This window comes from Raphanus sativus, chromosome 5, assembly GCF_000801105.2.
Source record: "Raphanus sativus cultivar WK10039 chromosome 5, ASM80110v3, whole genome shotgun sequence".
In the NCBI taxonomy this organism is placed as follows: Eukaryota; Viridiplantae; Streptophyta; class Magnoliopsida; order Brassicales; family Brassicaceae; genus Raphanus; species Raphanus sativus.
In genome coordinates, this window is record NC_079515.1 from 23446900 (window position 1) to 23474812 (window position 27913).

Consider the following 27913-nt stretch of genomic DNA (forward strand, 5'->3'; position numbering starts at 1 on the left):
GTCGTTTAGGCGTAATGTTTAATCAACAAGATCGTCTGAAAATGCGAAGACGTGTTAATCATATTTGAATAAGATTTAGGTATAAACCAAGACGAGACAGTGACTATCTTGATCGAAGAAATGACAGGAAAGTTTTTAAAGAAAATTCGTGTCAATACAATTTAATTTGGAGTTAGTTATAACTGATAAGTTATAATAAATAAATATGAACGTTATTATAAATATTCGATGGACGTTTTGACCATTCCTATTCAAGATAAGTCATCTCCTCTTCACACTTTACATAATTAATGGAAGACATAAATACTAGTATAATTAATCGTAATGGCATTTACTTAAAATTTAATTATTATGTTAACAAATTTAGTAACTTCGTTTTGTCGGAGATATGTACTTTAGTAGTTGAATATAAATGCTGATCCAAAACATTACTCCTCCCTCCTAAGACCAACAGTGACAAAAAGCCCACTGGACCAACTGTTATTTTTCGTTTATAAAGCTGTCAAAAGCTGCTTAAAAAGAAGTAACCAAACCGAACTATTCCGGTTTGTTAAATTTCGATCGAAATGCTTAAAACCGGGGAAAAATCAAAATTAGAGAAAAACCGAATCAAACCAGCTTAAGAAACCAAATGGTCAAAACATTCATCCTTTTCAAAATCAAATTCTCAAAACATTTATTTAATCAAACCCAGAGGATGAAGTTGGTTGGGGAGAATGAGCACTGGTGGGAGTAGTCGATGGTTCAAGAAATCATGATCGGTTTCAGGTGGAGTCACATCTCAGATTTAACATAGGCCATCGGTTTAGCTCAAGTCCAGCTCTTGTTTATCTCACACACAGTTTGTAACTAACCGTAGCTCTCATGCTTCAGTCCCACTGGTCTCTATGATCTTAATGCAAGTCTTCTAGTTTTTTTTTTGTAACACACAAGTCTTCTAGTTTAACACTGATTGCAACGTGTAGAGAAAGAGATAAGTGTCTGACGCAAGTTATGTCTTGAAAAAAAATTTGATAGTGTCTGACGATAGCTTGTAGCGACCAGGGTTCAAATCCGCAGACTTTAAACAATGGCTCCGCTCCATTAACAATTAAGTCAAAAAGTAATAATTGTTTTCTATATTTCGTAAAAAAAGTACTCAAAACGTTTTAAACAGTGACTCCACTAAAATCGCACTAAGGCAAGTAGACTTCCTCCCACGCACGCTGCATCAAAAGATAAGTCAAGACTGGAGTTTCATTCCACTCTCATTGCTAATTCATTGAATCCACCATAACACATTACTACTTCGTTGAAAGAAACATTACATCATCTTCTTCTTATATAGAAACATAGATAACCCAAATCTTACTTCTTGCAGAACAAACAACAAAGCAAAGCTCTATTTCAAATAGTTATGGTAGTTCCACCAAACATACGTCGTCCGTTTATTCTTCTTTTTGTACTTGCAACAGTGCCTTGCTTCTCGCTGAAGCTCTGTCTCGGCGAAGACAGGATCACGTTGTCAACTCCTATCTAAGACTCGGAGACGCTTCTCAGCAAAAGTGGTGTATTCAGGTTCGGTTTCTTCACTCCTGTAAACTCCACTGGTCATTTACGTTATGTTGGGATCTGGTACGATAAGATCCCTATTCAAACTGTAGTTTGGGTTGCTAACAAAGACACTCCCATCAACAACACTTCCGGTGTTGTTTCAATCTCTGAAGACGGGAATCTTGTGGTTAAGGATGGTCTACACCACCTTCTGTGGTCGACGAACGTCACAGTCTGGGGCGAAGCCAGACTTTCCTTTGAGTGGGTGCAAAAGACGGTGTATGAGGAGAATCAAATTCATGTTCTTGAGAAACTATGGGTGCATCATAAGCAAATTAGCCTCTTCCAACATACATGTCCATTACAAAAAATTAGATATCTAAAATATAATGGGTGCACATGCACCCCTAGTGGTGAACGTAGCTTCGCCTCTGGTCACAGTACCAGTGGCTCCAAATGCTACATGGGTTCAGCTAATGGATAATGGGAATCTTAGGTTACAAGACAACAGAAACAACGGTGAGATTCTGTGGGAGAGCTTCAAGCATCCTTATAAGTACTCTTTCTTGCAAAGAATGACTCTTGGAACCAGCAACACAACCGGAGAGAATCTAAAGCTTACCTCATGGAGAAGCTACGTAGATCCTTCAACAGGGAACTACACAGCTGGTCTTGCTTCTTTCTCGTTTCCTGAGCTAACCTTTCCTGAGCTTCTCATCTGGAAGAACAGTGTCCCAATCTGGCGTAGCGGACAGTGGAACGGTCAGGTTTTCATCGGTTTACCGGATGTGGACTCTCTTCTGTTTCTTGATGGGTTTAACCTCATCAATGATAACCAAGGAACGTTTTCGATGTCATTTGCTAATGATTCTTTCATGTACCACTTTAACTTGGATCCTGATGGAGCTATATATATCAGAGAGATTGGGGTGCTAGAGGTTGGAGGATTGGTGTGAGGTTCCCATCCACGGATTGTGATGCATTTGGTAGATGCGGTCCATACGGGATCTGCAACTCTAGAGAAGATCCAGCTTGTAAATGTGTAAAAGGTTTTGTGCCGAGGAACAACACAGAGTGGAATGCAAGGAATTGGAGTAACGGATGTGTGAGAAAAGCTCTGTTGCGGTGCGAGAGGCAGAGGGATGTAAGTAGTAATGGTGGTGGTGGTGGAAAGGGAGATGGGTTTTTGAAACTGCAGAAGATGAAAGTGCCAATCAATGCGGAGCAGTCTCTAGCTAATGTGCAAGCTTGTCCTAAGCAGTGTTCAGATAACTGTTCTTGCACGGCTTATGCTTATGATCGAGGAATCGGATGCATGCTTTGGAGTGGTGATTTGGTTGATATGCAATCATTTTTGGGGAGTGGGATTGATCTTTATATTCGAGTTGCTCATTCCGAACTTAGTGAGTAAAATAAACTCTAACAGTCTCATCTGTTTTCTTATTCACTTCATTAAATTTTGATTTATCATTGTAGAAACCCATAGCAACCGAGTACTTATGATCACAGCACCTCTGCTAGGCGTTGTGTTTGTTGCTGCGGTCTGCGGTCTTTTTGCATGCCGGAAGTTCAAAAAGCGTCCAGGTTATTTATAGTTTTGTTTACTTCTTGATGATAGTTTCTTGAATCATAATTTTATTTTCTTCGTTTATCATTTGGCTTAGCAGCACCAGAGAAAGATACAAGTGCAGAGCTAATGTATAAAAGAATGGAAGAACTTACAAGTGGCAATGAGTCTGCTTCTAACCAAGTCAAGCTCAAAGATCTTCCTCTTTTTGAGTTTAAAGTGTTAGCTGCGGCAACCGATAACTTCTCTCCCGGAAACAAACTCGGGCAAGGTGGATTTGGTCCTGTTTACAAGGTAAAGACATTAAACAAGAATGGATGTGTATAATCTCGGAATAAGTGACTGGCAATCTTTTCATCAGGGAGTATTGCCAGAAGGGCACGAAATTGCAGTGAAGAGGCTCTCACGGGCATCAGGACAAGGACTTGAGGAACTTTTGAACGAAGTGGTGGTGATTTCGAAATTGCAACATCGGAATCTGGTGAAGTTACTGGGATGTTGCCTTGAAGGTGAAGAAAGGTTGTTAGTATATGAATACATGCCAAAGAAAAGCTTGGATGCCTATCTATTTGGTATACTTATCTCCTCTGTTTTATCTCCTCTGTTTCTTAACTCTGTTTTTACTTAGAACAGAAAACTAATGCTTTTGCTAACTTCTCAGACCCACTGAAGCAAAAGATACTCGATTGGAAGATTCGGTTCAACATAATGGAAGGGATCTGCAGAGGTCTTTTGTACCTTCACAGAGATTCAAGGCTAAAGATCATACACAGAGATCTAAAAGCTAGCAACATTTTGTTAGATGACCATCTGAATCCCAAGATATCTGATTTCGGTCTTGCAAGAGTTTTCCGAACAAATGAAGATGAAGCTAACACAAGAAGGGTGGTTGGAACATAGTGAGTATCCATTCCCAACCATCTAAACAACAAGCATTGTCAGTTTTATCATTAACGAACGAAAATTTTGTTACTGCAGCGGCTATATGTCACCGGAATATGCAATGGAAGGTTTCTTTTCAGAAAAGTCGGACGTTTTCAGCTTGGGGGTTATATTTCTAGAGATCATAAGTGGGACAAGAAACTCTCACAAGGAAGAAAATGACCTAAACCTTTTAGCTTATGTAAGTGTAATAATCAATGTTCACCAACTTATCATTAAGCTTTGAAACTTATGTAAGTTTGGTCTTTTTAAAAGGCTTGGAAGCTATGGAATGACGGTGAGGCTGCTTCTTTAGCCAATCCAATCGTCTTTGATGAGTGTTTTGAGAAAGAGATTAGAAAATGTGTTCAGATTGGACTGTTATGTGTGCAAGAAGTTGCAAACGATAGACCAAATGTTTCGACAGTGATTTGGATGCTAACTACCGAGAACACAAACCTCCCTGAGCCAAAGCAGCCTGCGTTTATAGCAAGAAGTGGATTTTCAATCGCTGAATCTTCTGACCTGAGCAGTCAAAAGGTCTCTATCAACGATGTGAGCCTCACAGCTGTAACCGGACGTTAAGCCAGACAGCTAATCTGTATGTTTAATAATACATAGATATATGTTTTAAGAACCTTCTATGTTTGCGAAGTTTTGATATTCTGTGTATGTTTAATGGTTAGAGTGAAGCTAAAAAGATGTACTTGAGAGAAGTAAAGTTCTGATTTACTAATCACAGATTTGGTACTATTATCAAAATTATTACAACATAGGTAAAACTGATCAAGTTGTGTTGATAATTTCGATAGATTCTTGTACTGTAACTTGACCTACTCGTAGATGAATTAACTAACCTGGATGAAGAAAGAGAACCTGAAAGAATATCGATCCATGTTCTTGAGAAGTAGGTTGTTTGGAGAATGAAAACATTATTATGGTTTTGTCCTTTTGGGTAACTTTACTATATGTATTGAGACAAACTTGGATACGGAGAAGATGAGTTTTTGACTTTTATGAATTCATTAACTACACAGCAACCTTGACATTTGTATTGGTCCGTGGTTCAGTAATTGCACCCAAACAAAACCACACAGAGGACATGGTAAAGCTGTGTGAATACTAAAATATTCCAGGACTAAAATCTATAGTTAGTATGTCGGCATTCCAACCTGACAGAGTTCTGGCATTTTTAACTTTACCTGAAATAATTAAACACAAATTCTTAAACATATTCTTCATAAGAATAATTAGGATGTGACTTCACAAAAAGACAAAGAAAATCAAGTAGAAAAAGGACATTCACAGCACATTATTATCATGTTCAGAGAGATGGATGTTAATTGATGACTTCTCTGAAGACTTTTGTTGAAGTAAATGCATGCCCCTTTTCTTGGACCGCATGTTTTCTCTACATTATTATTTTTCTTAGGACTCAGGTTTCACATCATACTCTAAAATCTTCTTATTCAGACAAAGACAACTATACTTATATACCTCTCTTTAGAGGAAGACCTTCCAATTTCCAAAGAGAACAAACAACAAAGCAAAACTTTGAACCACTACGTTTCAAATAGTTATGGTGGTGGTTCTACTAAACGGCAACGCACGTCGTCACATTGTTCTTCTGCTAGTTGCAGCATTGTCTTGCTTCTCTCTAAGGCTCTGTTTCGGTGAAGACAGAATCACCTTCTCAAATCCTATCAAAGACTCAGAGACACTTCTCTGCAACAATGGTGTTTTCAGGTTCGGTTTCTTCACTCCTGTAAACTCCACTGGTCATTTACGTTATGTTGGGATCTGGTACGATAAGGTTCCAGTTCAAACCGTGGTTTGGGTTGCTAACAAAGACACCCCTATCAACAACACTTCTGGTGTTGTTTCAATCTCTGAAGACGGAAATCTTGTGGTCAAGGATGGTCTACACGGGCATGTATGGTCGACGAACGTCACAGTAACCGCGGCTCCAAATGCTACATGGGTTCAGCTAATGGATAATGGGAATCTGGTGTTACAAGACAACAGAAAGATTCTGTGGGAGAGTTTCAAGCATAACTACAATACTTTGTTGCCAAGAATGAATCTTATGACCAACCTTAAAACCGGAGAGAATCTAGGACTTACTTCTTGGAAAAGCTATGTAGATCCTTCACCAGGAAGCTACACGGTTAGTCTTGTTCCTTTCCCGTTTCCTGAGCTTCTAATCAAGTATAGCAATGTTACAAAATGGCGTAGCGGTCCCTGGAACGGTCAGGTTTTCATCGGTTTGCCGGATATGGATACCCTTCTGAACATTGATGGGTTTAACCTTAACAATGATAACCAAGGAACGGTTTCATTGACCTATGCAAATGATTCTTTCATGTATCACATTACCTTGGATCCTAACGGAGCTATATATCAGAGAGATTGGAGAACTTCTATGAATGATTGGAGAGTTGGTGTTAGGTTTCCATCCACAGATTGTGATGCATACAGTACATGTGGTCCATATGGGATCTGCAATCCCAGGGAAGATCCACAGTGTAAATGTGTAAAAGGGTTTGTGCCAAGGAATAACACAGAGTGGAGTGCAGGGAATTGGATTCATGGATGTGTGAGAAGAGCTCCATTACGGTGTGAAAGACTTAGTACTGGTGTTGGAGGAAAAGGAGATGGGTTTTTGAAACTGCAGAAGATGAAAGTACCAGTCAATGTGGAATCGTCTCCAGCTGATGAGGAAGCTTGTCCTAAGGTTTGTTTAGATAACTGTTCTTGCACTGCTTATGCATATGATCAAGGAATCGGATGCATGCGTTGGAGTGGTGACTTGGTTGATATGCAATCATTCTTGGGAAGTGGTATTGATCTTTATATTCGTCTTGCGCATTCTGAACTCAGTGAGTAAAAAATCTCTAAGTCTCTCACTTGTTTTACTCTTCATTGACTTATATTTTTCACCTAATTTTTTGTAGAAACACATAGCAAGCGAGTACTTATGATCACAGCACCCGTACTAAGCGTTGCGTTTGTTGCTGCGGTATGCGTACTTGTAGCATGCAGGAAATTCAAAAAGCGTCAAGGTTAGAGTTTTGTTTACTCATTGAAGGTTGTGTCAAGACTGTTTTTTCTTAGAAAAACTTGTTTGCTTTTGTCCATAACTGCCTTAACAGAACCACAAAAAGATAGAAGCGCAGAGATATTGTTACAGAGAATGGAAGCACTTGCAAGTGGTAATGAGCCTACTTCTAACCAAGCAAATCTCAAGGAGCTTCCTCTGTTTGAGTTTCAAGTGTTGGCTACAGCAACCGATAACTTCTCTCTGGAAAACAAGCTCGGGCAAGGCGGATTTGGTCCTGTTTACAAGGTAAATGCATTAACGAAGAATCCATTTTCAAAAGAGACTCTCACCGAATAAGTGCCTGGTAATATTTTCTTCAGGGAATATTATCAGAAGGGCAAGAAATCGCAGTGAAGAGGCTCTCAAGGGCATCAGGACAAGGACTTGAGGAACTTTTGAACGAAGTAGTTGTGATTTCGAAGTTGCAACATAGGAATCTGGTGAAGTTACTTGGCTGTTGCATAGAAGGTGAAGAAAGGTTGTTAGTTTATGAATACATGCCAAAGAAAAGCTTGGATGCCTATATATTTGGTAAACTTGTCTTCTCTGTTTCTTAACTCTGTTTATATCTCCTCTGTTGTTACTTGAAGAGAAAACTAATGATTTTGTTTGCTTGTCCCAGATCAACTGAAGAAAAAGATTCTTGATTGGAGGACTCGGTTCAACATAATGGAAGGGATTTGCAGAGGTCTTTTGTACCTTCACAGAGATTCAAGACTAAAGATCATACACAGAGATCTAAAAGCCAGTAACATTTTGTTAGATGAGAATCTGAATCCTAAGATATCTGATTTCGGACTTGCAAGAGTTATCCGAGCGAATGAAGATGAAGCCAACACAAGAAGAATTGTTGGAACATAGTAAGTATCCATGCACAAGAAAATACACAACAAAATATTCTGATTTTCGCTTGTATCATAGCCAATGTGAATGAGATTTGTTATATTGCAGCGGTTATATGTCACCAGAATATGCAATGGAAGGTTTATTTTCAGAAAAGTCAGACGTCTTCAGCTTGGGGGTTATATTTCTCCAGATTATAAGTGGGAGAAGAAACTCTCACAAGGAAGATAATGATCTAAGCCTTTTAGCTTATGTAAGTGTACTAATCAGTTTTTAGTAACTTATGATTAAGTTTTAAAACTTATTTAAGTTTGGTCTTTTTAAAGACGTGGAAGCTATGGAATGACGGCGAGGCCGCGTCTCTAGTAGATCCAGTCGTCTTTGATGAGTGTTTTGAGAAAGAGATTTCAAAATGTGTCCAAATTGGTTTGCTGTGTGTGCAAGAAGTTGCAAACAACAGACCAAATGTTTCAACCGTGCTCTGGATGCTAACTACCGAGAACATGAACCTCCCTAAGCCGAGGCAGCCTGCGTTTATTGCAAGAAGTGGAGTTTCTGAGGCTGAATCTTCTAAACAGAGTCATCAGAACGTCTCTATCAATGATGTGAGCCTCACAGTTATATCAGGACGTTAAGCTCACAAGATCAATTTGTATGTTTATTTAATATTACGTTTTTAGAAACTCCTATCTTTGCAAATTTTGTTATCTTGCGCATATTTAATTGTTGGATTAAAGAATTAAGAGATGTATTGCAGAGAAGTTATGTTCAGATTCATTAATTACAGATTTGGTATTATTTACCTCAGTTAAAAACACCATGTGAGAAAGTGAGCTGTGTTGATTATTTCAATAAAGTCTAGCACTGGACCTACTCTGAGATGCATTAACTAACCTGGATGAAGAAACAACTGATTCTGAATATAATCAGAAAAACAAAACCGACTCATGTTCTTGAGAAGCCACAGTAGGTTCTGTCTTGACAGAGAAAATGAGAACATTATTATCGTTTTCTTTGGATTGCTTTGCTATATTGATTAGGTCACTTCTGCAAGTAAACAAGTTGATAAGCTCTGGAGGTGCTATGTATGGAAGAGACTGAAGGAAAACAATGGTGAGAAAAAGAGCAACTGGCGGAACAGAGCAAGGGAAGAAGGAGAGCTGACGTGGATCAGTTAGTTAAGCCGTGGAGCCGTTACAATAAGGTTGTTAAGAGTTGTGATTGTAACTCTAGAAAATAAGGATGGTCTTTTACACATTTTGTAATTGGGGAAGGCTTAGAGTTATTCTCAAGTCTTAGGCTCACCATACGTAGTGAGAGTGTAATACATACGTTTTCACAGAAACATACCCTTCATGAAGTCATATCAAAGTCCACTCAAGAGATGAAAGTCTTCTAACGCAATTAGTCCTCTTGCTTTCTTCGTCCCACTTCAAATTTGGTCTCCACCAACTCCACCACTCACTTCACTTCTTCAAAGTCTTCTTGTAAAGACTACTTTATTAATTTAATCACTCTTTGGATTCTATTAAGATGAAAATCTTCCAAAGACAAACAACAAAAGAAAATTTGGAACCATTCTGTTTCAAATAGTTATGGTGATTAGAGGTTGTTTTCTTGTTCTTATTCTATTTGCAACATTCTCTTGCTTCTCCCTGAAGCTCTGTTTCGGCCAGGACAGGATCACGTTCTCGACTCCTATCAAAGACTCAGAGACACTTCTCTGCAACAACGGTATTTTCAGGTTCGGTTTCTTCACTCCTTTAAACTCCACTACTCGGTTACGTTATGTTGGGATCTGGTACGATAAGGTTCAAGTCCAAACTGTGGTTTGGGTTGCTAACAAAGACACTCCCATCAACGACACTTCTGGTGTTATCTCGATCTCTGACAAAGGAAATCTCGTGGTCACCAATGGTCTAAACCGCCTTGTATGGTCGACGAACGTTGCAGTAACCGTGGCTCCAAATGCTACATGGGTTCAGCTAATGGACACAGGGAACCTTAGGTTACAAGACAACGGTGAGATCCTTTGGGAGAGTTTCAAGCATCCTTATAACTCTTTCTTGCCAGTAATGAATTTTGGGACCAACAACAGAACCGGAGAGAATCTAAATCTTACTTCATGGAAAAGCAATACAGATCCTTCAACAGGGAACTATACAGCTTGTATTTCCCATTCCCCGTTTCCTCAGATTATGATCTTGAAGAGCAATGTCCCAATCTGGCGTAGCGGACCTTGGAACGGTCAGATCTTCATCGGTTTACCGGATTCGATATCTCTTCTGTTTCTTGATGGGTTCAACGTTTCCAACGATAACAAAGGAACATTTTTGATCTCATACGCTACTGATTCTTTCATGCATCACTTTAACTTGGATCCTGATGGAAATCTATACATGAGAAGTTGGAATACTTCTACGAGGGCTTGGATGGTCGATGCAATTATTCCATCGACAACTTGTGATGCATACAATATATGCGGTCCGTTCGCGAGCTGCAGTTTACAGGAAGTTCCACCTTGTAAATGCGTCAGAGGGTATGTGCCGAGGAATATCACTGAGTGGAATCGAGGGATCTTCACTAGTGAATGTGTGAGAAGAGTTCCGTTGAAGTGCAATGCAAGTACTGGTGGAGGTGGTGGAGGAAAAGGAGATGGGTTTTTTAAAATGCAGAAGATGAAAGTACCAGCGAATGTGGAGAAGTCTATAGCTAACGAGAAGGATTGTCCTAAACAATGTATAAACAACTGTTCTTGCACTGCTTATGCTTATGATCGAGGAATAGGATGCATGCTTTGGAGTGGTAGCTTGGTTGATATGCAATCGCTTTTGGGGAGTGGTATTGATCTTTATATTCGAGTTTCGCATTCCGAATTCAGTAAGTAAAATAAACTCTAATAGTCACATATGTTATCTTCTTCTACATTTAATTAGGTGGTTCGCCCGCATATGCGCACATAAACATTTTATAGTTACTTACTAAAACATGTATTAAAAATTTGTATGTGCAATATATTTATTATTGATAAATAATTCTTACAAATCATTCAATGATTTATTTTCAATTATATAAATTTTAAAAAAAAATTTGATTAATATTAGTTATCTGTTTTTTTTGTTTTTAATTTTGAACTTTTTATTAAAAAAAAATTTCAGATAACAACACAAATATATACTATATAGGAATGATTATTTATTTTAAAATATATTTTTAGATTTTGGATAATTTTTATCCTTTATTAGGGAAAAAAAAATTTTGGACCAAAAAAACAACAATTATGTCCCATTAATCTAATTTTTTTTGTACCATTTTTCCTGTAATATTTTTTAGTATTTTATAAAATAAATCAAATAAATAGTTTAACAAACAAAAAAAAATCAAAAAATAGTAAGTACTGATGAAATACTTATATCAACATATAGATATATTTTTAAGTTCAAAAAATGTTTAAATCATAAATTATATTTTGTTCAAAAAAGTAGAATTCACATTCTACATAGTAGAAAATGTAATCTACTTTTTTATTGAATCTACTATGTTTAAAATACGTGTTCTACTTAAATAATAGTAATCTAAAAATATTTAGAAAACACATTTTACGCTTAACCTATAGTTTTAAAATATGTAGAAATCGAAATCTACACATTACTAAAAGTCTAAAACCTGTAGAAATCAGAATCTACATATTACTATAAATCCAAAACTAGTAGAAATCAATTTCTAACATGTTTACTATATTCTACCTATTTTAGAATACAAGTTCTACGGATAAAGATAATATTAGAAGAGAATATTTGAGAATATTTTGTTTTATTATTTATTGATTAAAATTGATCTAAAAAATAGAAAAAATATTTTTTAAAAAAAAAATATCTTAAAAAAAAAAGAAAATCTTGAAAAAAAGAAATTCGTTTTAAGAAAAAAAAATGTCTTCGACGTTTTAATTTTTTTGGATTTTAATATATTCTTTTAATCATTTTAGTTTAAAAATATACTTTAATACTTAAATTTTTTTCTAACTATAATTTCGGATTTTCAATTGAAATTAGGGGTAGTATTGCCATTTTGAAAAAAAATAGTCTAATAGGACATAAACTATATGAGATTAGACTAATGGGACTTAGTTATTATTTTTTGGCCAAAAAAAACTATTTTACCTTATTAATCTTAATAGCTTATGTAATCAAATAAAACAATATTAGTCACTCAACTTCTAACGTCAGAGCTCTAATGCTAAAAATCAATTTTCAAATAGTATGGATTTGACTTCATTTTTTCATTGTAGAAACACATGGTAAGCGAACAGTTATGATCACAGCATCCGTGCTAGGCGTTGTGTTTATTGCAGCGGTCTGCGTTCTTTTGGCATGCAGGACATTCAAAAAGCGTCCAGGTTAGAGTCTTTTTTACTCGTTAGTGATATTTTCAGATTGTTTGCTTCATTGATCATTTCCTTAGTACCACCAGAGAAAGATAGAAGCGCAGAGTTGTTGTTTCAAAGAATGGAAGAACTTACAAGTGGTAACGAGTCTGCTTCTAAGCAAGTCAAGCTCAAAGATCTTCCTCTTTTTGAGTTTGAAGTGTTAGCTACATCAACCGATAACTTCTCTCTCAGAAACAAGCTCGGTCAAGGTGGATTTGGTCCTGTTTACAAAGTAAAGCATAGAACAAGAATCCTTCTGATAAGATGTACAATTAATCTCAGACTAATTTAGTGACGTGTAAATATTTTTCTTCAGGGAATATTGCCTGAAGGGCAAGAAATTGCAGTGAAGAGGCTCTCACGGGCATCAGGACAAGGACTTGAGGAACTTTTGAATGAAGTGGTTGTGATTTCGAAGCTGCAGCATCGGAATCTGGTGAAATTACTTGGCTGTTGCATTGAAGGTGAAGAAAGGTTGTTAGTATATGAGTACATGCCAAAGAAAAGCTTGGATGCCTATCTATTTGGTATACTTATCTCCTCTGTTTCTTAACTCTGTTTTTACTTGAAGAGAATACTAATGCTTTTTCTAGCTTCTCTCAGACACATTGAGGCAAAGTATTCTTGATTGGAAGGCTCGGTTCAACATAATAGAAGGGATTTGCAGAGGTCTTTTGTACCTTCACAGAGATTCAAGACTAAAGATCATACACAGAGATCTAAAAGCCAGCAACATTTTGTTAGATGAGAATCTGAATCCAAAGATATCTGATTTCGGACTTGCAAGAGTTTTTCAAGTAAATGAAGACGAAGCTAACACAAGAAGGGTTGTTGGAACTTAGTAGGCATCCATACGTAACAAAATACACAACAAGCATTGTTAGTTTTATCATAACAACTAGAATGAAAATTTTGCTTTTGCAGCGGCTATATGTCCCCGGAATATGCAATGGAAGGTTTCTTTTCTGAGAAATCAGACGTTTTCAGCTTAGGAGTTATATTTCTAGAGATCATAAGTGGCAAAAAAAACTCCCACAAGGAAGACAACAATTTAAACCTTTTAGCTTATGTAAGTTTACCTATCAGTGTTTAGTAACTTATGCTTAAGCTTTGAAACTTATGTAAATTTGATCTTTTTTAAAGGCGTGGAAGCTATGGAATGATGGCCAGGCTGCTTCTCTTGCAGATCCAACTGTCTTTGATGAGTGTTTTGAGAAAGAGATTACAAAGTGTGTTCAGATTGGTTTGTTGTGTGTGCAAGAATTTGCAAGCGATAGACCAAATGTGTCAACCGTGATTTGGATGCTAACTACGGAGAACACTAACCTTCCTGTGCCGAAGCAGCCTGCATTTATAGTAAGAAGAAGAGTTTCTGAGGCTGAATGTTCTGACCAGAGCAGTCAAAAGGTCTCTATCAACGATGTGAGCCTCACAGCTATAACCGGACGTTAAGCTCACATAAGCCATTCTGTATGTTTATTTAATATATATATATATATAAAACTCCTATATTCCCACATTTTGTTATCTTGCGCATGTTTAATTGTTAGATTAAAGAATAAGAGATGTAGTTCAGAGAAGTTATGTTCAGATTCACTAATTACAGATTTGGTATTGTTTACCTCAGTTAAAAACACTTTATGTGAAAGTGAGATGTGATGATTATTTCAATAGATTCTAGTACTGGACCTACTCTGAGATGCATTAACTAACCTGGATGAAGAAACAACTGAGTCCGAATATAATCAGAAAAACAAAACCGATACAAGTTCTTGAGAAGCCACAGTACTCCCTTGACAGCGAGGACTAAAACATTATGAAGATGCAGTCTGTTGAGATGATCTGTGTCAGTTTGTGAAGTATTACAGGATGTAGTACAGACGTGTGTCATAAAGATGGAAGTGAATTAGAGTTCGGATTTTGTGATGAGTGTGGACTTACTCAGTTTGAAAAAGAAAAAAGAATATATGCTTGAATATATATGGACGTTTTCCAATAAAGCAAAATGGAGTTTGCTTGAAAATAAAGTTTTCTATTAAAAAAAATTATTATATGTGTATTTAAAAGATTTGGAAAACAAGTTGAAGATGTAAAGAGCAAATTCTGGTCTTATTATAGGAGAAGAGATCTGCCTTATGAGAAAGTAAGATCTCATAGAAGGAAAAGAGGGATTTCATTATATATTGGTGGTGTAGCTTGGTGAGAAGCAGTTTTTGATGGAATCCAATATGGACATAGTTTGGTGGCGTTCATGTTGACAGTTTTGTGTAATGGAGTTGACCATTATTTGGTGCTCATGGTGGCTTTGTGTGTGTTTGGGTGATCAAGCGTTTTAGTATCATTTGTTCACTTTTTTTTAGTTATTGTATGGTTTACTTACTATAGTACAGAATTTAGTTTTTCTTCTCGTTTCTTCATTTATGATTCAAATTTATATTAAAAATTAGATTAATTTTCCAATGTTTTTTACAATGATCTAAGAAAAATTTGATGAATTTTTACTAAGATTCCAAAAAATTCAAAAATTGTATCAAATTGTAACTTTGATGAATAGTACAATTACATCAAATTATATCAAATTATAAATTTTTTAATATAATATTATATACAAATAAAAAGTTATTATCAAACATTTATATTATAAAATAATATATTCCACTATATATGTAAACTACAACATAAAATATACATGAGATTTTCTTTTATAAAATGACAATTTATGAGTTTACGTTAACACAAGTTAAATCAAAAATTCGTGCGGAAACCAATATAGTTTTAGTTTTAATTAAAGTTATTGTATTTTTTATGTATTTGGGTTTGTAAACCCAAATTGAATACTGTATTTTTCTTACTAATCCAAATTGAATATTGTGATAAATTTTTAGTTAACAATTTGACAATTTTCACACTATTGACAAAACTTTTATGTATAATAACTAGGAGTTTTTCTGTGTTATGCGCATATATCATAACTTAAATATTTTTCTAAAAAGTTTTTGTTTATATTTATTCTTTAACCTATAAATATGTTAAAAGTTAATATATTAATTAATCTAATAAACTGATAAATACTTAATCATTTAAGTATCAACAAAAAATATTTTATTAGTACTGCTATAGTTTTGTATTTGTTATTGTACACTTACAATTAATTTTGATAAGATATATTTATTTATTTATCATACAAAATATGATATGTAAGTTGATGTAAAAACTAATAGTAACTATATTTAGTTTATGTTTATTAATGTGAGATATATATATATATATATTAATAGTAATATATGAGTTATTAGTTTGTGATATATATTTCAAAATTTATCTAGACAATTTACTTTAGTGATGACACATAACTTTTAACTATATTTAATTCTTTTCCCAAAAATAAAAACTTTTATAAAGAAAATTATACATGTTACTGTTAGGTTCATGAAATGTCATATTTTTCAAAAACAAGTCTATTTTTTTTGTTGAGAATGAATGTGTGAAGACTTATAAGCAAATTAATTTTACAAATAATGTTAAGTGGATTTTTTTATTTTTTAATAAAAAATAAAAAATTAATATTATATATAATTACTATTTTAATATTATTTTAAATTTTAATTATTTAAAATATTTAAAATTAAATAATTAATTTAATTTATGACACGGTAAAAAAGTTCTTGGTCGGCCACTGCCGACATGCACTAACTAAACTGGATGGAAAAGGCAGAAAAAACAAAACCAACATGCATTATCGTTCTTTTCTGTTTTGGATTGGTTTGCTATATTGATTTTGGTCACTTGTGCAAGTAAACAAGTCTACTCAAGAGATGAAAAACACAAGTCTACTAGTGTAACCACAAACTTCTTTAAAGTCTTCTTATAGAGACAAAGACGACTGCTCTATTAATTGGCCTCTCTTTGGATTTCTCTTAAGAGGAATATCTCCCAAAGAGAAACAAGAAAGCAAAATTAACACCATTCCATTTCAAATAGCTATGGTGATTTTACTCAACAGACGTTGTTTTCTTGTTCTAATTCTATTTGCAACATTCTCTTGCTTCTTTCTGAAGCTCTGTTTCGGCGAGGACAGGATCACGTTCACGACTCCGATCAAAGACTCAGAGACACTTCTCAGCAACAATGGTATTTTCAGGTTCGGTTTCTTCACTCCTGTAAACTCCACTGGTCATTTACGTTATGTTGGTATCTGGTACGCTAAGGTTCCAGTTCAAACCGTTGTTTGGGTTGCTAACAAAGACACTCCTATCAACGACTCTTCCGGTGTTGTTTCCATCTCTGACGATGGAAACCTCGTGGTCACAAATGGTCGAAACCACCTTCTGTGGTCGACCAACGTAGCCCTACCAGTGGCTCCAAATGCTGCATGGGTTCAGCTAACGGACAATGGGAATCTTAGGCTGCAAGAAAACAGAAACAAGGGTGAGATTCTGTGGGAGAGTTTCGAGCATCCTTACAATTCTTTCTTGGCAGCAATGACCATTGGGAAAAGCAACAGAACCGGAGAGAATCTAAAGGTTACTTCATGGAAAAGCTACACAGATCCTTCAGCAGGGAACTACACAGCCGGTATCTCTCTTTCCCCGTTTCGTGAGCTTATGATCTGGAGAAGCAATGTCACAATCTGGCGTAGCGGACCATGGAACGGTCAGATATTCGTCGGCTTAGAGGATGAGGTAGCTCTTCTGTTTCTTGATGGGTATAATATTATCAGTGATGATAATGAAGGAACATTTACAGTGTCATATGCTACTGATTCTCCCATGTACCACATGAACTTGGATCCTGATGGAGTTCTATATATAAGAAGTTGGAGTACTACTACGAGAGCTTGGGAGATCGGTACCACTATTCCAACGACAGCCTGTGATGCATACGGTACATGCGGTCCATTCGCGAGCTGCAGTTCAAAGGAAGTTCCGATATGTAATTGCGTTGAAGGGTTTGTGCCGAGGAATAAAACAGAGAGGAGTGGAGGGAGCTGGAGTAGTGAATGCTTAAGAAGTATTCCACTGCAGTGCCGTGTAAGTACTGGTGGTGGAGGAAAAGGAGATGTATTTTCTAAAATGCAGAAGATGAAAGTACCAGCCAATGCGGAACAGTCTGTAGCTACTGAGAAGGATTGTCCTAACGTTTGTTTAGATAACTGTTCTTGCACTGCTTATGCATATGATCAAGGAATAGGATGCATGCTTTGGAGTGGTGACTTGGTTGATATGCAATCATCTTTGAGGAGTGGTATTGATCTTTTTATTCGTCTTGCGCCCGAACTCGGTGAGTAACCTAAACTCTGATAGTCTCTATTGTTTTGCTTCTTCTCTATTTAGTTTGACTTATTTATTTTTCAACGCATCTTGTAGAAACACATGGTAGGCCTTTAGAAACACATAGTAAGCGAGCAATTATGATCACAGCATCCGTGCTAGGCGTTGCGTTTGTTGCTGTGCTCTGCATTCTTTTGGCATGCCGTAAATTCAAAAAGCGTTCAGGTTAGAGTTTTTTTTCTTTTTTTTTACGCGATGATAATAGTTTCAGACTGTTTGCTTCATTGATCATTAGGCTTAGCAGCACCAGAGAAAGATACAAGTGCAGAGCTAATGTTTAAAAGAATGGAAGCACTTACAAGTGATAAAAAGTCTGCTTCTAACCAAGTCAAGCTCAAAGATCTTCCTCTTTTTGAGTTTAAAGTGTTAGCTACATCAACCGATAACTTCTCTCTCATAAACAAGCTCGGGCAAGGCGGATTTGGTCCTGTTTACAAGGTAAAAGCATTGAACAAGAATCCTTCTGATAAGAGGTATCAATAATCTCAGACTAATTGAGTTGCTGGCTAACTTTTGGTTCAGGGGATGTTGCCTGAAGGGCAAGAAATTGCAGTGAAGAGGCTCTCACGGGCGTCAGGACAAGGGCTAGAGGAACTTATGAACGAAGTGGTTGTGATTTCCAAGTTGCAGCATCGAAATCTGGTAAAGTTACTTGGCTGTTGTATTGAAGGTGAAGAAAGGTTGCTAGTATATGAATACATGCCAAAGAAAAGCTTGGATGCCTATCTATTTGGTATACTTATCTCCTCTGTTTCTTAACTCTATTTTTTTTTACTTGGCATGATTGAAGAGAAAACTAATGATTTTGTTAGCTTTTCTCAGACCCATCTAAGCAAAATATTCTTAATTGGAAGACTCGTTTCAACATAATGGAAGGAATATGCAGAGGTCTTATGTACCTTCACAGAGATTCAAGACTAAAGATCATACATAGAGATCTAAAAGCTAGCAACATTTTGTTAGATGACAATCTGAATCCCAAGATATCTGATTTCGGACTTGCAAGAGTTTTTCAAGTGAATGAAGATGAAGCTAACACAAGAAGGGTTGTTGGAACTTAGTGAGTACCCATTCCCAACAATATACACAACAAGCATTGTCAGTTTTATCATAACAACTAGAATGAAAATTTTGTTATTGCAGCGGCTATATGTCACCGGAATATGCAATGGAAGGTTTATTTTCAGAAAAATCAGACGTTTTCAGCTTGGGGGTTATATTTCTAGAGATCATAAGTGGGAGAAGAAACTCTCACAAGGAAGAAAATGATCTAAACCTTTTAGCTTATGTAAGTATGTACTAATTTGTGTTTAGTAACTTTACTAGCTTTGAAAATTACCTGTAAATTTTACAGACGTGGAAGCTGTGGAATGAGGATGAGGCTGTTTCTTTAGCAGATCCAACAGTTCTGGATGAGTCTTTTGTGAAGGAGATAACGAAATGTGTTCAGATTGGATTGTTATGTGTGCAAGAAGTTGCAAACGATAGACCAAGTGTTTCAACAGTGATCTGGATGCTAACTACCGAGATCACGAACCTCCCTAAGCCGAAGCATCCTGCATTTATAGCAAGGAGAGGAGATTACGAGGCTGAATGTTCTGACCAGAGTAGTCAGAAGGTCTCTATCAATGATGTGAGCCTCACAACTGTAACAGGACGTTAAGCTCACCAAAAGCCAATCTGTCTGTTTGCAGTCTGTTTGTATGATACTATGTTTTGAGAAACTATAATGTTTAACTGTTTGATTAAAGAATAAGAGAAGCATTCCAAAGAAGTTATGTCTTTTTTTTTGTGAACAACAAAGAAGTTATGTCTAAGTACACTGATCAAAGGTTTGTTATTACTGAAAGCGGTTCTTGCTAAAACCCTTGTCAAAATCAAATCAGAAAAGCCAAAAAGGGAACAAGGCAATTAGATAGATACACAGAGACATACAAGGAGAACACTTTATTCAAATTCTCTGCACCATCATTCTCAGGCAGTCTTTTTCATTGTTTTATGTTCACTGTTCTTCAGTTCAGTTCAGAGAACAAACGGGCGGTTGGTTAATACAGGTAACTAACCGCGTAAATACAATCTATGTAGTTAGAATGAACCAAAATCCATAACAACAAAATGCAAAAAAAAAAAAAAAAGAATAGAGAAATAAACAAAGATGAACATCAAGAACATGTACTTTCTTTCTATGTTCCCTCATCTAAGATTTGTAAAAATTTGTCGATTCGACTCCTATTATGATGACAAACAAAACTTGAAAAAAAAAGATGGAAACCTTTCTTCTCCTACGGTGCCATCAGACCATCCACCGTGTAAGAAAGAGACTTAGCCCAGTCGGTTTTCAGCACCATTGTTTGCAGCGTGTGCATCACATCGTACCCTGGATCAAGTTTCCGTTGCCAACCCTATAAACCAAAACCAACAACCATAAGACTCACTGAAGCAAACCTAGGCTTACCATCTTCAAACTCAGTTTCTATAAGATGCATAGATGCTCTATAGGAATGCATTTCTATACCAAAGTACCATGATCTGAAACCTACACTAAAATATTTGAAAATAGCAAAAAGAGTTTAGCTCACCTCGAGAACTAATGTTGTGACCATCACGGTGCACACATTCCCGTCAATATTAACTCTATGACGTCTCACTTTCTCAAGTAACTCGTGCATGCAATCTGCAGGATGCACTAAATCTCCCTCAGGGGTTCCCCAGAATTTGAATGCTTCTTCTACTTCCTATCACATCATATAAACGTATCATCACGTTATTTGACAATTTAACTAAGGTGTATGTACAAGGAAGCTTTGAGTCAAATGTATTATTACCTCAATAAAAGCCTCTGGATTGGGACAGTTTTGCTTTCTTGACAACTTGAGCGTTCTCTCAGCAGCAGTCCGGCCATCCCTAAGCGCAACCGCCTTGAAAAAATCAAGCAAATTCTCTCTGTCGTTCTTTGAGAGCTCCGCAGTCATTCCAACATCAAGGAAAACAATGTGTGGCTTCTTTGTTTTGAACACTCCACGTGAAACCTTCTTCCGGACGAGGATGTTCCCAGGATGCATGTCAGCGTGAATAAAGTTATCAACCAGGAGCATCTTCAAGAGAGCATGAGTCCCGATGTGAGCCAATCTAGTCTTGATCCATTCATGTCCTTCCATGCCATCAACATAACCCGCCACACTCTCTCCATGCTCATACGTCTCCACCAAAACAGCAGGGTGCACAAGCGGATACACAGGTTTAGGGAAAGATACATCTTTCCATCTCCTGAAGTTGTATATGAACCTACTCAAATGAGAAGCTTCCCTCGCCAAATCCACTTGAGACAACATGAATACACCAAACTGCTGCACGCTCTCGTCCAACCTCAACCATTTCAAAGCCGGAACTAAAGTCGATACCCTCGCCACGAAATTGATGATCACAAAATCTCTCCTGATGGATTCACCAACGCCGGGATGCCTAACTTTAACAGCAACCAAAGAAGACTTCGACTTTTGTCCTGGATACTGAAACCTCAGAGAAGCTCTGTGGACCTGAGCAATGCTCCCTGACGCCAGGGGGGCCTCTTCAAACTCCTCGAATATCTCGGAGAGCTTACGGCCAAAGGCCTTCTCTATAGTCTTTTTAGTGTAGGCAAAGCTATGCTTAGGTGCATCGCTGTGAAGCTTAGAGAGCTGCGCGCAAAGATCCTTGGGGAAGAGGTCTGGTCTGGTGGCCGCCCACTGACCCCATTTGATGAAAGCGGGACCTGCTCTTTCGAGAGTTCGATGGACCATCTCGAGCCACACTTTCCTAAACCGAGGCCCGCATAGTTCAACAACCAGACCCATCAAGATACTTGGAGTGAACAGACAAGAGATATAGAAAGCTCTCCCGATCAAGATGAAGAACTCTATAAGGGAAAGCAGCAGCGAGGTTAGAAAGATGGGACCGTTCTTTGCTCTTGTGTAGAGTGATTTATGCGAAGGGTAGGGATCTAAGGGAGGAGGTCTCTTCTTCTGCTGCGCCAACGCTAGCTTTCCGCAGGTGACGGCGGCGATGCCGGGGATTAAGAGGTGTGAACGGAGAGAGAGAGACAAGCAGAAGGCTTGAGCTATGGTGTTGATACGAGGTAAGTTCCATTGGCGCATGGAGTACTTGCGGTGAAGAAGAAGCCTTTTCCAAGCAACCTGAGCATGATGAGTAACTACATTTCTGGTAGTAGAATAAACATTAGTGGGAATCCTAGCGGAGGAAGAGTGAACTCTGAAGTGAGGAGACCTTAGAGCACTAGTTCTAAAGGTTCCCCATTGGGATCTTGTCTCTATGTGGTTAGAGAAAAGAGATTGAGTTTGTTTTCCAACGAGTCTATAGATGAAAAATCTGCAGTAAAGCAATGAGAGATCATGAGCTTAAGAGAGACTAAACAAGTATACACCTCAAAGTTGAAAACTTTACACCTGAATTGAGTTTTGAAAAAAAATAAGGACATCTAGATTTGGGATCATCAGAGAGAGCAGCCTTGAGAAGGATCGGATTTAACATTAAAGACGTATAAAGTTTGAAACTTTACACATAAAATTCAGTAAAAGAAAAAGAATGGACAAATGATCATAAATAAATGAGTCTCCGAGGAAATGGGAATCACAAAAAAGCAGAGGAGATCAGAATTCAACAAAAATATACAATCGGAACAAACCTTGACATGGCGGTGGAGAGAAACAAATCCGAGAAAATGCGAAAACGTAGGGGTATGGATCTCTAAAACGTTGAGATTAAGGAGCATTTTCTCATTGACTTCCACTTGGTCGTGGTGCGGGAGGGAGGGGGAGGGACAAGGGTTAGTCGATCACCGTTTTTTTTTTTTTTTGCCTCCCGGCGTCCCGTTAATTGGGTTTGGAGAATAGAATACCTTCCCGGACAAGACCAAAAGCCGACCCGAATAGAGAGAGAGAGAGAGAGAATAGGTCAGGAGAGAGAGAGGCCCACAAAGGTAAGTTCTTTGGGCTTTGGTCTTATTTTAAGACTTAAACTCGCTAAATTTGATTATAGTCGACGTGTGACATTGTCAACCCTTGCAATTATTATGTGAATTGTGTACAACCACCAAACTACATCATCAAACCTACCCTTTGGTCGATCCAAAGACAGCGTCTCGTTATAACATTTTTTTGGTCGTGTTAGAATATTTATTTATTTGTTCATTGTTGTGTCTTGACTAGGACCAAAAAAAAATACTTTTAAATAGGACTTCTCCAATCGAATTCAATTCACGAAAAATGTTGTTAACCTGTCTCGATCTCATTCTTTTGGGGTCAAGTCAAGTGACGCTCGACAAAACCTCTTTCATTCACTATTAACCGCTTGCTTCTTACCGGATTTGGTCTCTCCGGAGACGGAGTAAAGCTGCGTCCCAAAGGTCAGTTTCCTCTCTCACTCTCTATTGAACCTTAGGTGTAGTAGTTAATCTGGTAACTCTCTATTTTTGCCTCTGGTCAGCCAAAGGAATATTTCTCCCCAAAGTTTTCTACTTTGAAAGCTTTAGAACTTTTTTTACTTGGAAAAGGTCAAAGCTAGTGTTGAATTGAGTCACTTGATTATTTTGTTTATGACTTTTGATTTTCGCATGAATTTGAAGGCACTGATGAGTTGTGTAGGTGTACCAAGTGTGTCATTAGTTGTTTGAATGTCTGGGTTTTTTTTTTTGTGGATTTCTTGAGTTGTTGCTTATGTCTGCAGCTTCTGCTTACTTGCATTGTGGCGAAAATTGACAATTTTAGATGGTTGCCACTAACTTCTTCTGTCTAGCTATCTGCTATAACTTGTGTAATGATTTTATACACTGCTGATACCTGAGTCATGTGTTTCAGGCCCTAGACAACTTAACTGTATGAACTGAACTTTACTGCTGTGAAAGAACTAGATAGCTGAGAAAGAAGACGAGTGAGGTGACAAGGGTGACTAGAATTTTTTGAAGGAATCAGATGGTAAGCAGCAACAGAAGCGGAGAACAAAGGAAGCAAAATGTCAGGATTGAGCAACCAAAAACCTTAACGAAGGTGAGACGTTATTAACCGTTGAAAGTTGATTTTTAACTCATTATCTGTACCACTCTTTGTGTTCTTTTTGTTAAAGTGCTAATTCATTCCTAATTTGCATATTTTCTTGGTGATAGATGAAGAAGGAGATGGCCTCACTAGGCGTAGGAAAGATAAGAGATTACAGGTATGTGTATCAACTCTATCCATTGGCTAACTAGCTTTGTCTTACAGTTACTGTAACATGCTTGGGAAAATCACCTCTGCAGAAAAAGGTAACAGCTCTGAAGATGCATCAAGTAATGTAGACGAAGGAAGAAGCTAAAATGTATTGGTTTCTGGTTTGTGGAGGCTTTGGACGTTTCTTCAAATGACGTGCGCTTAAGAAGAAAGTAAAGATTTCTAACCTCCTTAGATGCTTTAATAAGACTAAGACCTTTAAGAGAACGTTTTATTTGCCTGCAAGATATGATGATGATGATCCAAGGTGAAGAAATTGTGTAACTGCTAGTTTGTGATCTTCTGTTAAAAACTTTGCAGATCAACAGCAGAAGAAGACTGCTCCTCAAGGACCTAAAGCCAAGAGTAAGTAGAGAGATTCTCTAAGCTGGAGGAAAGGAGTCAGGAACGCAAGGCTTAATTTGGAGAATAAGGAGGCGGCTTAGCTTTCTGCATAGTCGACATGAATTGTCTATAGCTTCAGAGTCATGTTGTAGCTTTTTCTAATGACATTGCTAGAAAACCAATCCAAATTTGTATGAAAATGAAAAGAACACTCTATGAACTTGGCACAGCACCTAAATTACCAACTAAAACATGTGTTCAACAAGTAGATGATGTAAAAGAACACTCTATATATTAACCGTTACAAACTGTTACATATCTGACAGAGAATCTGCGAGAAACCCTCATGGCCATTAGTGTATCATCCCACAGCTACGTCATCCCATTTTCCACCGTCCCTTGAGTGAGTTTTACATATAGATCCATGTAAGCTTTAGGTGTCCTCTCCCCCATTTCCACCATCTCACCAAAAAATTCAACATAAAGATCTCCGCAGGCTTCAGGTGGCCTCATCTCATATTCCACCATCATCTCTTTAAAAAGTGTAACATATACCTCTTTGCAAGCCTTCTCTGCCAGCATCCCATTCTCCACCATCTCTTGAATAAATATAACATAGAGATATTTGCAAGCTTCAGGTGGCTTCACCACATCATCCATCATCTCTCCAATAAGTTTAACAAATAGCACTTTGCAATCTACAGGTGGCGTCATCCCCTTTTCCAACATCTCTTGAATAAGTAGATATAAATCCTCGCAAGCTTTAGATGGCGTCATCCTCTTAGTTTCCACCGATTCTTGTTTAATCCTAACGTAGAGATCCATGCAAGGCTCAGGTGGCTTCATTCCCTTTTCCATCATCTCTTGCATAAGTGGATAAAGATCCTCGCAAGCTTTAGCTGGCGTTATCATCAAATTCTGCACCATCTTTTGTTTAAGCATAACATAGAGATCCACGCAAGCTTTAGATGGCCTCATCCCCTTTTCCAACATCTCATGAATAAGTGCATAAAGATCCTCACAAGCTTTAAATGGCGTCATCATCCCATTTTCCACCATCTTTTGCTTAAGTAGAGCATATGTAACCATGCAAGATTCAAATGGCGTCATCCCCTTTCCCACCATCATCTCATGAATAAGTTTCTGCGCCTTATCTTCACATCCATTCTTGCAATAACAATTTATTAGCGCTGCGTAGGCCACATCATCAGGCTCCACCCCGTTTTCAACCATGTGACGAAAGATATATTCCGCATTTTCAACGCCCCCCTTCTCGCACTCCTTATGAATCAAAAACGTGTAGTAGTGAAGGTCTGGTTCGAAGTTACGGGCTTTCATTTCTCTCATGATATCATGTATCGGACTATGGTCTTCGAAAACTGTGTACGTTGCCAAATCAGGAACCACTCTTCTCTTTTTCATGTCTTTAAAAAAAACACAGGCTTCGTCAAATCGCTCCATCAGGCAGTAGTTGTTGATCATGGTTGTGTAAGTGTACTTATCAGGGGTAATCTCTCTAGAATTAAGTAAAACTTTGAAGTTCCTCCGTGCATTTACAACATTCCTAACTCGGCACCAAGCTCCGATCATGATCCCATGCATGCTCTTCCCAGGCTCAACTCCAAGTTTGTACATTCTGTTCAGTACTAACTGAGCTTTGTAGATGTGATGACCCTGACTGGCGCAAAGGCTACTGAATAGTATGAAGTAGACATTCTTGGGAAGAGGGAAGTTCAGCTTATTGAATCGTTCAAAGGCCTCATCCAGACGACCAGTTTTACAATAAGCTTTTATGAAAGTTGCGTCATATGATCCCCTATCATGTTCCAAACCCTTGTAGTAAGCATCAGCCTCCTCTGTTTTGTCTGCAACAACCAGGCCTTGGATGACCATGTTGTGTGTGAGGTTAGTGGGCTTTAAACCTCGGCTTTCCATCAGTTCTAGCGTTCTGTTTACGCTCGTTAAATCGCCGTTCCTAGCTATCCCACCGGCGAGCACGTTGTACGTGACGATATCAGGCGTTATACCATTTTTTTCCATTTCCATAACCAGATCAAGCGCTTGGTCGACTTTGCCGTGCGCACAGCAACCACCAATCAGAGTCGTGTAGTTGACGACGTCAGGAGATATCCCTTTACGCGTCATTCCTCTGAACAACTCAATAGCCTCTTGCATTTGACCAAGCTTCACCAAAGCATCGAACGCCACGTTGTAGCAAACCCTGTCGAGCGAAACGTTCAAGTCACGAAACTGCTTGAAGAGATCGTAAGCTTCTTCGAACTTGCCCATGTGACAGCAGCACTCGAGGATGGAGCTCGCGATCACACGGTTTATCTTCATTTTTCTCTCACCTTTCCCCACCACAACGTCGTTGAAAAACTGCAAAGCTCTAGGGAAGTTCATGGTCTTGCGATGTGCTTCGATGATGGCGGAGTAAACACACACGTCCTGACCAATCCCGCGTTTCTTCTTCTCCATGTCGTCGACAAGCTCTTCAGCCTCGTCCATTTTCATCTCGTGACACAAACGAACGACCACTTTGCGGTATGCCTGGACCACCAGCACGCGAGTATCATCCGCATCACCCGCAACCGAACCGTATTTACGGAAGATAGACAGAGCCATATCGTGTTCCCCACAAGCGTTCAGACGGGTAATGATGAAATTCAACGAACGCGTACATGGTAAGGAATAACAATAAATATCGATAGCTTGGCCGAACATGTTGAGATTAGCATAAGCTTTAACCAATGAACCATAGAGCCTGCTCAACATCAGCGATGATGAACCCTCTTCTTCTTCTTCTCCTTCTCCTTCTCCTTCTCCTTCTCCTTCTCCCTCTTCTTCTTCAATTGCATTCAACAAATCCCTCACGCTAAAACCACGTGCTTCATCTCCTTTCTTAATAAGTTCCATGAGCAACTGATCCAGCTTCTGATCTAAACGACAGCTACTACAATTGCACAGGGTTCTGATAACAGTGGCATAAGCTTGGACACAAAGCAAATCTCTGTTTCCTTCAATTCGTTTCAGAAACGATAAAGCACGGTAAGGACGATCCTTCAAACTAGTCAGTACTTGCAAAACCCCAATTTCGTTTATTCCCAATGCTTTATTAACCTTCAACTTACTTCCTTCTTTCTCGACTTGCTCAGAGTGTGAGATTGATGTCGGCCGGCGAAGTGCAGGAACCCCATAACATCGCCGCGCGCTTCGAATTAGTCCTCCTCTCATGTGTGAAAATAGGCAAATCGGAACCAAACCCATAATCTCGGTTGGTCTCAACGGCAGCCATAGACTAATTAACAAAAAGGTTTAAACCCCCTCGCCCCTCTCCTACAAAGACTTAACTACGACCACTTTAACTTTCTTTAACAATTTTTTTTTTTTGAATTAAGCTTATTTTTATTCATTTATTCAAGAGTAATTGATGTGCACCAAAAAAAAAAGAAAATCAAGAGTAATTGTACTTCATTTGTACCAATAGCCTAATCATTTGATGCCAAAAATGGTAACTATGTTCTATTATATTATTCTCATATGATTCATGTCCTATTAGATTAAATATTTTTAAATGACAATATTACCCTTAATTTCAATTAAAATTTT

At 37.8% G+C, this 27913-nt stretch overlaps 6 protein-coding genes and 1 long non-coding RNA gene across 8 annotated transcripts; 4 read left to right on the forward strand and 3 right to left on the reverse strand.

The window, feature by feature from the left end:
• The first annotated feature begins 1374 nt into the window (after positions 1 to 1374).
• Positions 1375 to 4774, forward strand: LOC108858576 (G-type lectin S-receptor-like serine/threonine-protein kinase At1g11330). Its single transcript, XM_057010731.1, is given in 9 exon segments — positions 1375 to 1772; positions 1981 to 2438; positions 2441 to 2936; positions 3010 to 3117; positions 3201 to 3394; positions 3462 to 3672; positions 3762 to 3999; positions 4079 to 4223; positions 4298 to 4774. Coding segments are annotated over 9 exon segments (2535 nt in total). The 5' UTR covers positions 1375 to 1396; the 3' UTR covers positions 4607 to 4774.
• Positions 3149 to 5131, reverse strand: LOC130512589 (uncharacterized). The gene is made up of 2 exons (XR_008946156.1): positions 4879 to 5131; positions 3149 to 3383 (listed from the first exon to the last, which is right to left on the reverse strand). It is a non-coding gene; the product is annotated as an uncharacterized LOC130512589 (long non-coding RNA).
• Positions 5132 to 5411: 280 nt separating this feature from the next.
• On the forward strand, positions 5412 to 8779 carry LOC108836970 (G-type lectin S-receptor-like serine/threonine-protein kinase At1g11330). Its single transcript, XM_018610057.2, has 7 exons — positions 5412 to 6900; positions 6976 to 7083; positions 7174 to 7367; positions 7442 to 7652; positions 7744 to 7981; positions 8073 to 8217; positions 8291 to 8779. The coding sequence occupies exons 1-7, from the start codon at positions 5601 to 5603 to the stop codon at positions 8597 to 8599; spliced, it is 2505 nt and encodes an 834-aa protein (XP_018465559.2). The 5' UTR covers positions 5412 to 5600; the 3' UTR covers positions 8600 to 8779.
• Positions 8780 to 9474: 695 nt separating this feature from the next.
• Positions 9475 to 14011, forward strand: LOC108805115 (G-type lectin S-receptor-like serine/threonine-protein kinase At1g11330). 2 transcript variants are annotated; one of them, XM_057010947.1, is made up of 7 exons: positions 9475 to 10844; positions 12253 to 12360; positions 12426 to 12622; positions 12707 to 12917; positions 12994 to 13231; positions 13315 to 13459; positions 13534 to 14011. In XM_057010947.1, the coding sequence occupies exons 1-7, from the start codon at positions 9560 to 9562 to the stop codon at positions 13840 to 13842; spliced, it is 2493 nt and encodes an 830-aa protein (XP_056866927.1). In that variant the 5' UTR covers positions 9475 to 9559; the 3' UTR covers positions 13843 to 14011. The 2 variants fall into 2 exon arrangements, with proteins under 2 accessions (XP_056866927.1, XP_018432586.1); XM_018577084.2 differs by having other exon boundaries at positions 9476 to 10844; positions 12435 to 12622.
• A 2234-nt stretch (positions 14012 to 16245) lies between these two features.
• Positions 16246 to 19494, forward strand: LOC108856798 (G-type lectin S-receptor-like serine/threonine-protein kinase At1g11330). Its single transcript, XM_018630684.2, has 7 exons — positions 16246 to 17670; positions 17757 to 17885; positions 17956 to 18158; positions 18243 to 18453; positions 18543 to 18780; positions 18864 to 19008; positions 19075 to 19494. Exons 1-7 carry the CDS (start codon positions 16374 to 16376, stop codon positions 19381 to 19383), a joined length of 2532 nt encoding a protein of 843 aa, XP_018486186.1. The 5' UTR covers positions 16246 to 16373; the 3' UTR covers positions 19384 to 19494.
• Positions 19495 to 19652: 158 nt separating this feature from the next.
• Positions 19653 to 22682, reverse strand: LOC108856317 (uncharacterized). Its single transcript, XM_018630090.2, has 4 exons — positions 22402 to 22682; positions 20546 to 22085; positions 20300 to 20455; positions 19653 to 20122 (listed from the first exon to the last, which is right to left on the reverse strand). Exons 1-4 carry the CDS (start codon positions 22407 to 22409, stop codon positions 20003 to 20005), a joined length of 1824 nt encoding a protein of 607 aa, XP_018485592.1. The 5' UTR covers positions 22410 to 22682; the 3' UTR covers positions 19653 to 20002.
• Positions 22683 to 24475: 1793 nt separating this feature from the next.
• Positions 24476 to 27672, reverse strand: LOC108856191 (putative pentatricopeptide repeat-containing protein At1g13800). The gene has a single exon (XM_018629942.2). It carries the CDS (start codon positions 27569 to 27571, stop codon positions 24677 to 24679), a length of 2895 nt encoding a protein of 964 aa, XP_018485444.1. The 5' UTR covers positions 27572 to 27672; the 3' UTR covers positions 24476 to 24676.
• Between the last annotated feature and the right edge of the window lie 241 nt (positions 27673 to 27913).